Below are 14,788 nucleotides of genomic sequence, written 5' to 3' on the forward strand. Positions count from 1 at the left end.
GATGCACGAAACTGACCCTGCTCATACAATCGTTTTCGATGTGAACCGGTTGGAACCATTTATTCATCCCGTATCTGGGAAGACTCAGTCTCAGCAGCCTTAGCTTGGTTTGCTGCTATATCAATAGCTATGTCTGTAATAGTGTCGTCTCTGCCTCTGTATTCACTGCAAAAGAAAGAAAAATTAAAAAAATTATTAACCACCGAAAATGTCAGAATCTACTGTAAAAAAAGAAAAAATTTATAACTACCGAAAATTCGAAAACTATAACTACCAAAAATTTCAAAATTTTAGATAAAAAACAAAAAATTTATAACTATCAGAAAGTCTAAAATTTCTGAAAAATTCCATGGAATTTTATAAGAAAAGTATTGTCTTTTCATAAGCAATAGGAGGTGTCTGTTTCAAATTGAGGGTAGCAAATTAAATACTCCTTCGATTCACTCTTATTTTTGTCATACTCAACGTAATACCAAATAAACACGAAGTGTATTAAAGAAATTTATGGTGGTGGGGAAAGTATCCGTTAATACTTTCAGTTGAACTATTAGAAAAATTATTAAATAACAGTGCGTAGAGTATGAGTGGAAAAAGATTGATCCGAGAAAATCTAAATTCACTTAACCATCACATACAGAATAATTTATGATTCAATCAAATCTAAATACTTTTAAAAATCTATAACAATGTTTAGTATGGTACTAAATTTACTCTAACTTTAACCAACTAAAATAAAGCAACACTTCTCAAACAAATGTATGCACATTTCCCTCTTCAACCATAATCCACAACTTCTTATCCTTTCATGTCAATTTCTTCAAATCTTCTTCAATTTACCATACTCTGATCCACCGCGACGAAAACATTCGCAGTAACCACTTCATTCGTTTCGATCACAACCCGATTATCCGACACATTCCTAATCGCATGACTAGGAAAACTGCTCCCTGTTGAACTTAAAGAGTACTGAACATTTTTAATAAGGTTAGGAAAAAGAAGAATGCTGTTAAAATCAACATTCCATAAAGTTCCATTCCCTTGCATAGACATTTTCGCAACCGTCGCCTTTAGACTCATTCCTCTCGCAACGTTCCTATCAACAATAACTTGATCAATTTGATGAAAAGGACTATTAGATTTATCCAAATGAACAATTTCAACCCCTTGATCTGATCCAGAGAACATGTTATCAACAATAGTAACACCGCTTAAAACACCAGTCATAGATTTCAACACAATATTAGCATCACCGAGGAAGAAGCTACTCGAAATATGAAGTTGAACAGGATCTTCAGCGACAATACTAGTGTAATCCATGTAAGAATTCACAATCCTTGTTTGTGTTAAACCAGGTAGTTTCAAGTAAATTCCTGTCCCGCCGAATCCAGTGGCCTTATTGTAACAATGTACACCAGAGAATATGTTGGCTTGACCAGTGACCATGATTCCTATTTGAGCCGAGAAAATTACAACATCGGTGACAGCGTTATCGTTGCCTTGGAGATTTATCGCTGTTCCTGAGAAATTCCTTTCGGTTCTATCGCCTCCCGCGGTTATGTGTTGGCCGAGGAACGAGTTTCTTATGTAAGTTTCATGTCCACCTTGGACTAAAATTCCATTTGTTGTGAAATGTGTAATGTAACAGTTGTCTATGTTTGTTCTGAGTGAGTTTATGACTGAAATGCCCCCTCCTCTATAGTTTGAATCTAGTAAAAGATCCTTGAGAGTTATGTACTCAAAATTGTAGGATGATGAAGGTGAATTTTTACCATCATTTTCATTAGAAGAAGTTGATGATAAATCAATAATGTAGCCATCTTTTGGAAAATCATCTGAGACTGTTATTGTTCCTCCATGTATCTGTTTTTCAAATCAATTTGACATGTCAAAAGGGTAGAATTGGTAAACATAAGAACTAGTCATATTCAATTTCTTGTTCTAGTTAGACCAACTACTTCATCATCATGACTAAAATATGCTAAATTGAGACTACCTTGTCTAAAAAAAATCAAATATAGCACATCCTTAAAGTCTTAAAACACTGCCAATTGTCAAATAATGACAAGAGGTATGTAAATTTTGGTAGATGCTTTTCATTTAGTCAAAAAGGACAATATTTCTCAGTTTTACTGCCTAAGTGATCTTACCACACTCGGAGTTTTTACAATTGCGCGCAGAGATATCCGATTTATATGAACAAAAATATGGTGTTTGAGGTAAGTTAGCAAAAGAAAAAGTCTCTACGTACCATGAGGTTTCCAACGCCGGATACCGGAAGTGTGAGTGACCTACGGATCAAGTAATTTCCACCTTCAAGATTAATCTGTGCACCTCCAAGGTTGTTGATGCCTTCCATCAAATATCCTTCATTTGGACCATTGGCTGCATCTGCTATGGCTGCAAGGATAGCTTCAGTACTATCTGAACTTCCTGTTGGGTCTGCACCATAAGATGTCACATGGTATACTCTTGGATTGCTCATACCCTACATGACATAAAATCATCAAACATTTGATATTTTCTCATATAAAAACCAAACCTCAAAGTTGTGCATGAGAGTTTATTTACCTCACTTGGCAGAGAAGAAGGAGAAGGAGAGAAAGAAGGAGTTGAAGCAATGGAATCATGTCTTGTTAAAGAGGCTTTCAAAGATTGCAATCTACGTAACGTTTCATGATAGTTTCCATCAGAAATTTTCCTAACATGAAAATTCTCACCGTAAACATGAACTATAACGAAAGAAACAATCACAAGAACCAAAGAACAAACAAGAGATTTTCTTGTCATTTTTGTTGGTATATTTGGTGAGAGTTTTAATTAAGGTTCTTTTAAGGTTAGTGTGAAGCGGTTGAGGAAAAACATTCTAGGTGTGTGTCCATATAAATAGGGTTGAGGGAAACAAAGACATGGAAAGAAGTTATGTTAACTAAGATTTGATAAGAAAATGTGTAGGGACATTTTGATAATGGTTCATACACATAACACCTTCATCATATTTATTATAGTGAAGGTTGATAGGTAAAGTTTTATGACTTCATAGAAAAGGAAGCAGTTTTACCAACTTCTTACTTTAGGGACCTTGTACTATTTTGACATTTGTGTAAAAGGTATTTTGGAGTAGGAAGAAAGAAAGCACACATTATGGTGAATTAGGACAAAAATATTATTTGGTGGGTATCTATTTATTGCTTATAGAGAATTTTTAGTATTTTGAATTTTATAGATTATAGTTTTTCAGTGGTGAAAACTTATTTTAAGGTGGAGGATTTAAATAAAATAAAATAAAATTGGCATGATGAAATTTTTTTAAGGTTTTTTAATGGGGCAATAGTGGGTGTGAGGGAAGGATATATAATAGCCTTAAGATTCGGGACACCTCCCACTTACAGCCTTAAGTTAGAGTAATATCAATCCAATTAAATTTAATTGTCTATATGAAGGAAAAGAAGGATGAGAAGGTTTTAAAGGAAAATTTAATTCATTACGAGATATTTACTTATTGATGTTTTTTAATTGAATATTGTCTCTAGTATTAGTTAAATATTTATCTTTTGGTGTTGCAATGTTGAAGACTAAGAAATGGAACACGTTAAGAGTTTTCTTTTTGGCAGAAATGAGAATATTAATAATCTTATAAATTTGTAATGATCAAGAGTTCAATGAACATGGTTTAAGAAATTGTCTATTTTATAATTTAAAAGTAGGGAGGATCAATCAGACCACATAATCTATTAATAATAAAATAATGTCATTCCTACACCAAAATTTATACTATATTTTTTTTGTCTATTACAAATTACTACACCACATAATCTATTAATGCTAAGCCCAATTGAGACAGTCTATTAAGCAATTATAAAAATATTAATTGTGAGACCAAAAATGAAACTTTAACCTTTTAGTTAATGAGTTATTTTTTGTCAAAAATATTAATTAGTTAATATCCCTTTATTTTATCAAGGTCACTTAGAAAGACAAGTTATACTCATGCAACATTATATTTTGAGCTTATAATTTAATACTTATAACTAATATGTTTATATATTTGAAAAGATTTAATTAGTAAACTTTATTTTTTACAAATTTATACATTAGTTTTATTAATTTGTAGTGCTTATTTATTATAATTTATAAAAAAAAATTCTCTATTTTATTGGCTTATTTTGATTGAAAAATTAAAAATTAAGTAAACACATATATTTTTGTGTCATTACATATTTATCCTATCTAAATAGATTTATAAGAAAAACTACTTTTATTTTTATAGATCTTAAAGCATTCTAAATTAAATTTTAAGGACTAAAATATTTTCGGCAAAACTTGGATTTTAATTTAGTCTATTTTTCTATCAATTTTACTCTTAAATAACTTATATAATAATTTATACTTGAATCTACAACTATAATTTCTACTATTAACTTTCTACCTGATTTTTAATTTAAATCAATATTAAATAAAATATATCATGTTCATTAGAAAAACGGACCGACACACATTATGTTTGTCCGTCTGAATACTAGTAATAATAATAAAAATAATTATTTGCATAGGAAAAATAAAAGGGACGGTTAACTTTTCTTTAATATGGTATCATTTGTTCATCTATAATCTATAACTATATATAATGGAAAATTTTGATTTTGGTGTAATATATTTTTTTATCAATTTTACCCTTAGATAATAACTTTTATTAACTTCTATTATCTTCTTTCACCTAAATTCCTACTATTAACTTTTTATATAACTTTCAATTAAAATTAACATTAAATAAAATAATATCGTATATATTTTCACGTATATTTATTAAAAAAACGGACAGACGGGCACATAGTACCCGTCTGAACGCTAGTAATATATAAAAGTAAAGTTTGATTTTAGTATAACCTACTTTTTTTTTTATGAATTTTAATTTTAATAATTTTTATTAAAACTATTATTATAGCTTCTACTATTAACTTCTTATTTAACTTCTATTTTAAATTATTATTAAATAAAAAAATATCCAATATATCTTCAGGGATATTCATTAAAAAATAATACATGTAGCCTTTGAACTGAAATCCCATACGTACCGTAGTGCTCTCCCACTAATTTAAAGCCATACTCGTATATAATTATCCTCATTCTTTTCGTTTTCTAAAATTAATATTAATCGAAGATTATCTTTTTGGTTATAATATAAAATTAAGATTTTCTTTTTGTTACAATATTTATGGAAAAATGTTATCCACACCAAAACATACATCAAAATATTATAATAATAAATATTATTTTATAAAAATATATAAAAAATTTATTTTTTAATTTTTTTATTAAAGAGTACGGTGTGATTAACCAACTTTATAACTTCATTAACCAATATTTAACATTTTATTAACCAATTTTATTTTACTACTAAAAATTATTTTTATATTTGGGTGTTAATTAACCAACTTCATAAATTTATTAACCAGTTATTTACATTTCATTAACCAACTTTATTTTAATATACAAATCATTGTTCATGTACAGTACACGAACACTGTTCACAGGGGTACTGTTCATGTGCACGCACGGTTCACATGGTACTGTTCATGAACGGTTCACACCATTGTTCATTTAAGGGTTTACTGTTCACGACATTGTTCACCGTATTTGTGAATAGTGCATACGATGTAGGTGTAAGTTAGAGTGTAAGAATAGCAATGCTGATATTTATGACACCCGTCCACGTTCCACTACTTCCAAATTTTGCAACACCCCAAGTATTTAAATTAAACGACGGTATTAACCTTGGATTTTAAGATTTTATTTTAGTCAAGAATATCTTAAAGAGTATATAAAAAGTTTTAAGGGACTTCTTCTTTGATATTGTAGGACTTCTTCTTTTTATAGCAAGACCTTTGTGGGAGACACACCACATATTCACCCAAAATTTTAAGGTGATAGATGTGTGGGTTCTCTCACTTATAAATGCTCAAATCTCCATATTTCCAACCAATGTGAGACTATTATTCATAGGTGATAGGTGGATGGATTCTCTCACTTATAAATGCTCAAGTCTCCACATTTGTAACCAATGTGAGACTATTATCCACACTACTCATACTTGATACATTCTCAACACCCCCCCCCCCCTTAAGTGTGAGTCCATAATGTTCCCCCTCAAGTGGAAGCTCTTCTTACTTCCACAAACTCTTGTACCACACATAACGTTTCTTATTCACCACCCTGACGTCGTTGACACTCTTCAATAAAACGTTTATTATTCACCATCTTAGCGTCGTTGGCTTTCGATACAAGTAAGTCGGTCCATTTCTTGATCCGCCGCGTTTTTTGCAAGCGTTGTTACTCCTTCCTTCACAAGATCCTAAATATCTTGATAACAGAACACAACCTTTATCTGCTTGCACCAATTCTCATAATTATTGTTCTTGAGAATCAAAAGATTCGCTGAAAATTGCTCGTTTGGATGATTCATTGCCATTGTGATTTTCTTCCCACAAATCGCTTAAACTGGATGGAGCTCTTGATACCAGATGTTGGGAATCCACCACAATCTATGGATAATTTCTATCAATCTTGATGAACAAGATTGTTATCAACCATTCAATGACAATGAAAAGAAAATAACGATTGAGAAAGAAAGAAAAGAACGTTAGAGAAGAAGAAGAATATTTTCTACAGAGTTTTCTCTTTGCCCATAACCTGTGGAAAACTTCTTTATTCACTTTGCAACTATAAAATTTTATGAATACAATGTTATGAGTTCATAATAAGAATATGGGTTACTCCCTCTATTTATAAGTTTAGGTTATCTTACACCCTAAGTCAAAGCCCAAAACTATAAAAGCCCAAAATAGTTAACACTACTAAAAATAGGCCTAAGTCGAAATCATGTGTGAAGCAACCTACTTCAACACAAGGAATTACAATTCAACATACCACCTAATTCGTTGTGTTTAAGCTATCTACATTCATCATAGCTCATCGTCTTTGAACACTTCGACCTGCACTCCCTTCGTCATGATGTCTACAATCTGATTCTCAGTTTTGTAGTGTTCCAAATTCATATTCCCATCTGCTACCTACTCTCGAAGATAATGGAACCTCATTTCGATGTGTTTGCTTCAACCATGTGCTATCAGATTCTTCGCCAGATTAATAGTTGACATGTTATCGATCTTCATGGTAATTGTTCAAAGACTATTCGTTGTTATCTCTTCGACCATATTCACCATCCATGTTGCTTAACATGCACAAAGGGAAGCAACTATGAATTCTGCTTCGCACGATGATAATTCCACTACTGGCTCCTTTCTCAAACTCCAAGCAACGGGTGCACCACCTAGCATAAACACGTAGCCAGTTGTGAATTTTCGATCCTCAGCATCACTACACCAACTTGAGTCGGTGTATCCTACTAGTTTGCATTCTTTTCCTTCATCAGTTGCAGGAAACAAAATGACATAGTCGAGAGTTCCTTTCAGATGCCTCTGTATCCTCTTCGCCACTGCTAGATCTGATACCTTTGGCTTCTGCATGAATCTACTCACCGTACCTACATTGTATGCTAAGTCAGGCCTTGTGTGACAAAGGTATCGAAGTGACCCAATAACTCTTCTATATTGGGTTGGGTCGACATCATCTTCATCTGAATTTTTCGACAGTTATAATCTGGGCTCAGTTGGAGTCGAAGTTGGGTTGCAATCATGCATCTAAAATCTCTTCAGTATTTTGCATGCATACCTTGTTTGATTCATCATCAAACTTCTACCACTCTTGTATAATTCGATGCCAAGGAAATATGAAATATCACCAGATCTGAAATTTTGAATTCCTTATTGAGATCACCTTTGAAGTCTTCGATCTCCTTCTTGTAGCTACTTGTTATCAACAAGTCATCAACATAGAGACATAATATAAGCAATCCACTCTTGCTTCTTCTTACATATACTCCATGTTCAGTTATACACTTCACAAATTCCTTTTCCCTTAGAAATCCATCTATCTTCTTGTTCCAAGCTCCTGGAGCTTGTTTAAGTCCGTACAGGACTTTATGCATCTTGTACACCTTTCTTTCTTCTCCTTGTTTCACAAACCTAGATGGTTGTGCAACATAAACTTCTTCTTATAAGGGGACATTTAGGAATGCACATTTCACAACCATCTGACACATCTTCCAGTTGTTCATGTTCGCTAGACCAATAACCAACCTGATTGTTTCGATCCTAGCAACAAGTGCAAAAACTTCGTCGAAGTCGATTCCTTCTTTCTGAAGAAATCCTTTCGCCACAAGTCCCGCTTTGTGTTGAGTCACTTCTCCTTTGAGATTCAACTTCACCTTGTATACCCACTTCACATAGATTGCCTTCTTGTCTTGGGGCAATTCGACAAGTGACCAAGTGTTGTTGACTTCAATTGACTTCAGTTCTTCGTTCATTACTTTCACCCACTTCGAATCCTTCAATGCCTCAACTGCATTGACTGGTTCGACATTTGCGTAGAAAGCATAATATACCAACTCACCTTCTTCATTGACCACATCATCTGATGTAATCACACATTCTTACAACCTTGCAGGCATGTGTCTTGTTCTTTGAGGTCTGCATGGGCCTGCTTTACCTATGACTGCTTGTCGAACTTCCCTTTCGACTTTACTATCTGGTTAATCACATAAGATTCTCACTGAGTCGTTCTTAACATTCTCAGTCCAATCTCATTCCTTAAGCTCATTTACGATCATGTCCCTGCTGATCACCACTTGCTTGTTCATTGGGTCAAATAACTTGTATCATCCAGTCGAATGATATCCTATCAGGATCATCTGACTCAACTTGTCATCAAGCTTTCTTCTCAACTGATCTAACACATATTTATGTGGTATAGATTTAAACACCTTCATATGACTCAAGCTAGGCTTGACACCATACCAACATTTTTCTGACGTGATTCCTTCTAGCTTCTTCGTTGGACGTTTGTTTAGGATATATGTTGCAGTCGACACATCTTCTCTCATAATTCTTTGGGTAGATAATTACCTTTCAACATACTTCTCACCATATTCATGATGGTTCTATTCTTCCTTTCTACGAATCCATTCTGCTGGGGAGTGTAGGGTGGCACCTGAAGGAGAATTGCCATCCAAGGCGCAGCGGAATTTAAAATTTTCTCCATTTAGTGATCCTTACGAATGGGCATGATCAGTGATAGAATCGTTACCTCTTGTGGCGATTCAAACCTTTGGTGCAGATCTCTTGTAACGATCAAAACCTTGGATACAGATCCACGGGGCGATCACGAACGTTGAACGATGACAACGTCTCTACTCAGTCCACACGAACGGATTCCTTCAATCGCAGTGCTAGCTGTTATGAATGAAGGCTTTGAGTGAGAGAAAGAGAGATACGAAATTCCAACTCTTCAGTTGTGTTGTATTCCCATACAATGCTTCTGCACAAGAGTTCTATTTATAGAACCACTTGTGTGGGCTTCAAGCCAAAAAGCCCACTTAAGTGTATTTTGTCCCATATCTCATAATATGCCAAAATCACTTAAGTATTTGGTACCTTACCATATTTCGTATTCTACTTAAGTGCACCGTACCTTACGATGTTCCTTAGTTACTCTATCTCTCATCAATTCGTCCTTTGTGTGTGACCCTATAGGTTTTCGCGACGTTGGCAATTATATTAAATCACGCATTTAACATAATAAACAGTGAGCGGTATCTAGCAACACATCACTGCTACCCAAGACACGAAAATGTCATGTGATCTGACAAAACCTCCTGTGATAATAATTATGTGTATAATTACCCCTTTGCCTTTATGTCTATATTGAACACAAGGTATAAACCGTGTCACCCTTGTCCAGTTCAATATTGGGCCCATAGACATTTATCCTGTTACGCAGGATGGGCAAATTCCATCTAGGACACTCATGTCCCTCAGCATGCTTTGTGGAGTACCCATCAACTGTCTTTATGGTTATCCAGTTACGGACAACGTTGGATCAACAATAAAGCACTCGACTCTACATCTAGGATCCATAGTGGTTTCAGGTCGAAGAGTGGTATACACTATTATCACCATGAGAATAACTTATGACACTTTGCATAAATTTCTATATAGTATTCTCATAGCGGGTCAATCCGGTATAAATATTACTCCTAATATTCATACCTATGTTTAAGACTTGATAACTCTTTATCCATGATCCATGAGATGTGATCATCAGTCTACAAACATAATAGTCTTAACGCTTTAATGTTATCCCACTTCACACTAAAGCTCGACTACGGATACTTTAAGAATAGTGTCCTTATGTTCAATGTGCTCTCATGATTAAGTCACACTTAATACATTAAACGGACTATCTATTCCAGGGACTTTATTAATCAACCATAATAAATAAAATGTCTTTTATTATTAATAAATAATTCGATACAAGTACCAAAAGTATTGGCCTCTAGGGCTTACACCAACAATCTCCCACTAGCACTAGAGCCAATCAGGCATTCCCCTAATGCCCATTGATCTAGTATGGCCATCATGCTTCTGCTGCGCAAGAGGCTTTGTAAGTGGGTCAGCAATATTGTCAAGTGTAGGTACTCTACATATTTTCACATCTCCTCTATCTATTATCTCTCGAATGAGGTGATAGCGCCTGAGTATGTGTTTGGATCGTTGGTGAGATCTAGGTTCCCTAGCTTGTGCGATAGCACCATTGTTATCATAATAGAGAGCAATGGGATCCACTATGCTAGGAACTATGTCAAGTTCACTAAGGAACTTCTAATCCAAACAACTTCCTTTGTTGCGCTTGAGGCAGCAATATACTCGGCCTCGGTTGTAGAATCAGCAACTGTATCTTGCTTTGAACTTTTCAAGCTCACAGCGCCACCATTTAAGCAAAACACATAACCATTGGAATCATCCATATTAAAGCGTCTCAACACTTTGTCTATGTACCCTGACTTAGGCCAAACATTTTATGATCTATCTCTATAGATTCTGATTCCTAATATATAGGATGCTTCACCTAGGTCCTTCATAGAAAAGCATTTCCCCAACCAAGACTTTACTCGTTGCAAGGTAGGGACATCGTTTCCAATGAATAATATGTCATCTACATATAACATCAGGAAAACGATTATGCTCCCACTAACCTTCTTGTAGACACAAGGCTCATCTTTGTTTTTGATGAATCCATGAGTAATACATCACCTTGATCAGATATCCATATATCTCAGGTAGGTGACGTATCCTGTCTGACCTACGTTGGTCTTGTTCTACTTGAGCAGGTTGCTCTTACACAACTACTTGTGTTTCCTGCTCTAATTCCTCCATAGGTGTATCGATGCTTTGTGATTCTTGAATTTCTTCAAGCTCTACTTTCCTCCCACTGATTCCTTTGGAAATAAAATCCCTTTCCAGGAAAACTCCAGTTCGAGCGACAAACACTTTGCCCTCTGAAGGATTGTAGAGGTAATACCCTCTTGTTTCTTTAGGATACCCCACAAATAAGCATTTGTCAGATTTGGGCTCAAGCTTAGTTGAAATTTGTCGTTTCACATAAACTTCGCAACCCCAAATCTTCATGTAAGACATTTGTGGTTTCTTACCACTCCATATCTCATATGGTGTCTTTTCAACCTTTTGGATGGAACACGGTTAAGTGTGTAAGCTGATGTCAATAGTGTATGTCCTCAAAAGGAGTTTGGAAAATTGGTGTGACTCATCATGGATCGGACCATGTCTAACAGGGTTCGATTTCTTCTCTCAGATACACCATTCCATTGGGGTGTTCCAGGAGGAGTGAGTCGGGATAGGATCCCACACTCTTTCAGATGGTCATCAAACTCTAGGCTTAAATACTCACCACCTCGATCTGATCGAAGAGTTTTAATATTCTTACCTAGTTGGTTTTGTACTTCATTCTTGAATTCCTTGAACTTTTCAAAGGACTCTGATTTGTGTTTCATTAAATATACATAACCATATCTACTGAAATTATCAGTAAATGTGATGAAGTACTGAAAACCTCCTCTGGCTGGTATGTTCAGTGGTCCACATACATCAGTATGTATGAGGGCCAAAAGATCATTAGCTCGTTCACCTTTTCCTATAAATGGAGACTTTGTCATCTTTCCAATTAAACAAGATCTGCATGTCTCATATGATTCATAATCAAAAGAGTCCAAGAGTCCATCTTTATGGAGTTTGGAAATGAGTTTCTCATTTATGTGGCCTAATCGACAATGCCAAAGGTAAGTTGGATTTAACTCATTAGGTTTTCATCCTTTTAGTATTAATGTTATAAATTGGCATTTCAAGATCAAGGACATATAGTTCATTGTTCATTTGTGCAGTAGCATAGAATATATCATTCAAATAAATTGAGCAACAATTGTTCTTTATTATGAATGAAAAACCAGACTTGTCCAAACAAGAAACGGAAATAATATTCCTGCTAATTGCAGGTACATAATAACAGTTCTCTAACTAAATTATTAAACCACTAGGTAAAGTCAATACATAAGTTCCTACGGCTAAAACAGCAACCTTTGCTCCATAGCCAACTCGTAGGTCGACTTCACCTTTTTCCAGATCTCTACTCCTTTTTAGTCCCTGCACATTTGTACAAATGTGAGAACCGCATCCAGTATCTAATACTCATGATGCAGAAGTAGATAAATTAATAACAACAATACCTGAAGTTGAAGTCTCTACTCCATTCTTCTTATCTTCCAGGTACTTTGGGCAGTTCCTCTTCCAGTGTCCGGTCTTACCGCAATGGAAGCAGGTGCCTTCTTTTGTTATGCCTCCACTAGGCTTTAAAGCAGCAACGGTGGGTTTGGGTTTGGCAACTTCCTTGCCTTTCCCTTTATCACCCTGCTTAGTGAGCCTTTTGTTCTGTCTCTTTCCATTTCCGATCATCAGAATGGACTTCCCTTTTGACTTCAGATTCTGCTCGGCAGTTCTTAACATGGCGAGCAGTTCAGAAAGCGATTTGTCCATATCATTCATATTGAAATTTAGGACAAATTGACTGAAACTATCTGGCAACGATTGCAAGATCAAATCAGTCGCAAGTTCCTTTTCGAGGGGAAAACCCAACCTCTCAAGGTTTTCCACATACCCAATCATCTTGAGTACATGGGGACCTATAGGGGCTCCCTCAGCTAACTTGCCTTGAAAAAGGGCTTTTGAAACTTCAAACCTCTCATGCCTGGCTTGCTCTTGATAGAGCAGCTTCAGATGTTCGATCATATCGAACGCTGACATGTTCTCATATTGCTTTTGCAATTCTGAGTTCATGGTAGCCAGCATGAGACAAGCAGTTTCATTGGCATCATCGACATGCTTCTTATAAGCATCTCTTTCTGCCTTAGGTGCAGAACTAGGAGGTCCGTCTTCCGGAACAGGTGTCTCCAAGACATACAGCTTTTTATCATGTTTGAGGACAATCCTCAGGTTTCGGTGCCAATCCAGAAAATTTGTCCCAGACAATTTTTCCTTATCAAGGATTGATCGCACGATGTTGTTAGAGGTGTTTGTTGTCATGGTTATCTACATAAGGATTAAGAAAATATAAGTATCATTGACATATTTAATTAGGCCTTTAATCAAATATGCTCCCACTATTATTACTCAAAACAAATGACCCTCATCATTTGATCCGGAAAATCCCGTTGGAAGATTTTCTAGTGGGTCGAGATCCATATTTCACTTCGTTCTAAGTCCGTGTAGGCGGATTACACAAAACTAGGTTATTTAGGTAGGAACTCCTTCCAATTGTATCTCATATAACTCTCAAAAATTTTAATTGGGTGAATAACTCCTTATTCTAATCCATCATATGGATCATTCCCAACTCTTGCTTCTAAACATATATAATAAAATTATAATTAAGTTTAACTCATCGTTTTAGCAGTTGGATATTACAATTATCCCATCGCACCTTAACTAATACAAAACATGCACCTCGCGTAGGCGAAACCTACATTATTCGATACCAGTCTTGATGAGTGCTAAAACTTGGAAAGCAAACATATATAATATTCTCATAATTTGTTTAGTTAAGTTTGACCCATTGTTTTAACAGTTGGATATTACAATTATCCCATCGCACCTTACTAATATATAGATCATGCACCTCGCGTAGGCGAAACCTACATTATCCGATATTAGTCTTGATGAGTGTTAAAACTTGGAAAGCATAAACTTAATATTTAATTTGAGGGAATTGCAATTTTTGATCTCACCGGCTTATTTATCATATAAATCGCCTCTCATATGCATCAACATACATTCACATGCATCAACATGCATACATACATAATGAAACAGTTATGGCCCCTAGCGCAATTGTTCTCCCAAGCCAATGAGAGAACCTAAGCTAACCTACAACGATCTAAGCTTCTCCAAGCAAGATCTTCAAGGTTGTCCTCCTTTGGCACTGACTTCTTTGCTTTCTTCATATCATTACATTACATAAAGAAACTCGTTTTACATACGAGGGAGTGAGATGAGAAAAGAAGTTACATTTGGGAGATTAAGAGAGAGGCACGACACGCAGGTCGTATTTTAAAAACCCAAAGCAGAATAAAGGAAAACTAAGGCCATAACCGATCACCACAAGACAATAATAAACACTTTATTATTATTATTATTAATTCCTTTAATTAATTAAAATCAAATTAAATATCGACGATCGATCACCGCATTTTAATGAACATTTCATTTAAAATCGATGTCGCTTTTCGCATCAACACTTGATACTTTTAAAGCACTGAGTTAGCCGA

The 14,788-nt window shown here is 35.0% G+C and overlaps 1 protein-coding gene across 1 annotated transcript; it reads right to left on the minus strand.

Annotated features, from left to right (window-relative positions):
- Nucleotides 1–595: 595 nt before the first annotated feature.
- LOC127138086 (polygalacturonase QRT3) lies at nt 596–3,056 on the minus strand. The gene is made up of 3 exons (XM_051064492.1): nt 2,569–3,056; nt 2,249–2,485; nt 596–1,860 (listed from the first exon to the last, which is right to left on the minus strand). The coding sequence occupies exons 1-3, from the start codon at nt 2,785–2,787 to the stop codon at nt 829–831; spliced, it is 1,488 nt and encodes a 495-aa protein (XP_050920449.1). The 5' UTR covers nt 2,788–3,056; the 3' UTR covers nt 596–828.
- Between the last annotated feature and the right edge of the window lie 11,732 nt (nt 3,057–14,788).

Source organism: Lathyrus oleraceus, chromosome 1 (assembly GCF_024323335.1).
Source record: "Lathyrus oleraceus cultivar Zhongwan6 chromosome 1, CAAS_Psat_ZW6_1.0, whole genome shotgun sequence".
Lineage (NCBI taxonomy): Eukaryota > Viridiplantae > Streptophyta > Magnoliopsida > Fabales > Fabaceae > Lathyrus > Lathyrus oleraceus.

Coding starts and splice junctions, on each gene's coding strand:
- LOC127138086 (XM_051064492.1), bottom strand. CDS start 2,787: ATGACAAGAAAATCTCTTGTTTGTTCTTTGGTTCTTGTGATTGTTTCT. Junction 2,486..2,568: donor CTTCTTCTCTGCCAAGTGAG/GTAAATAAACTC, acceptor TATGTCATGTAG/GGTATGAGCAATCCAAGAGT. Junction 1,861..2,248: donor CCGGCGTTGGAAACCTCATG/GTACGTAGAGAC, acceptor TTTGAAAAACAG/ATACATGGAGGAACAATAAC.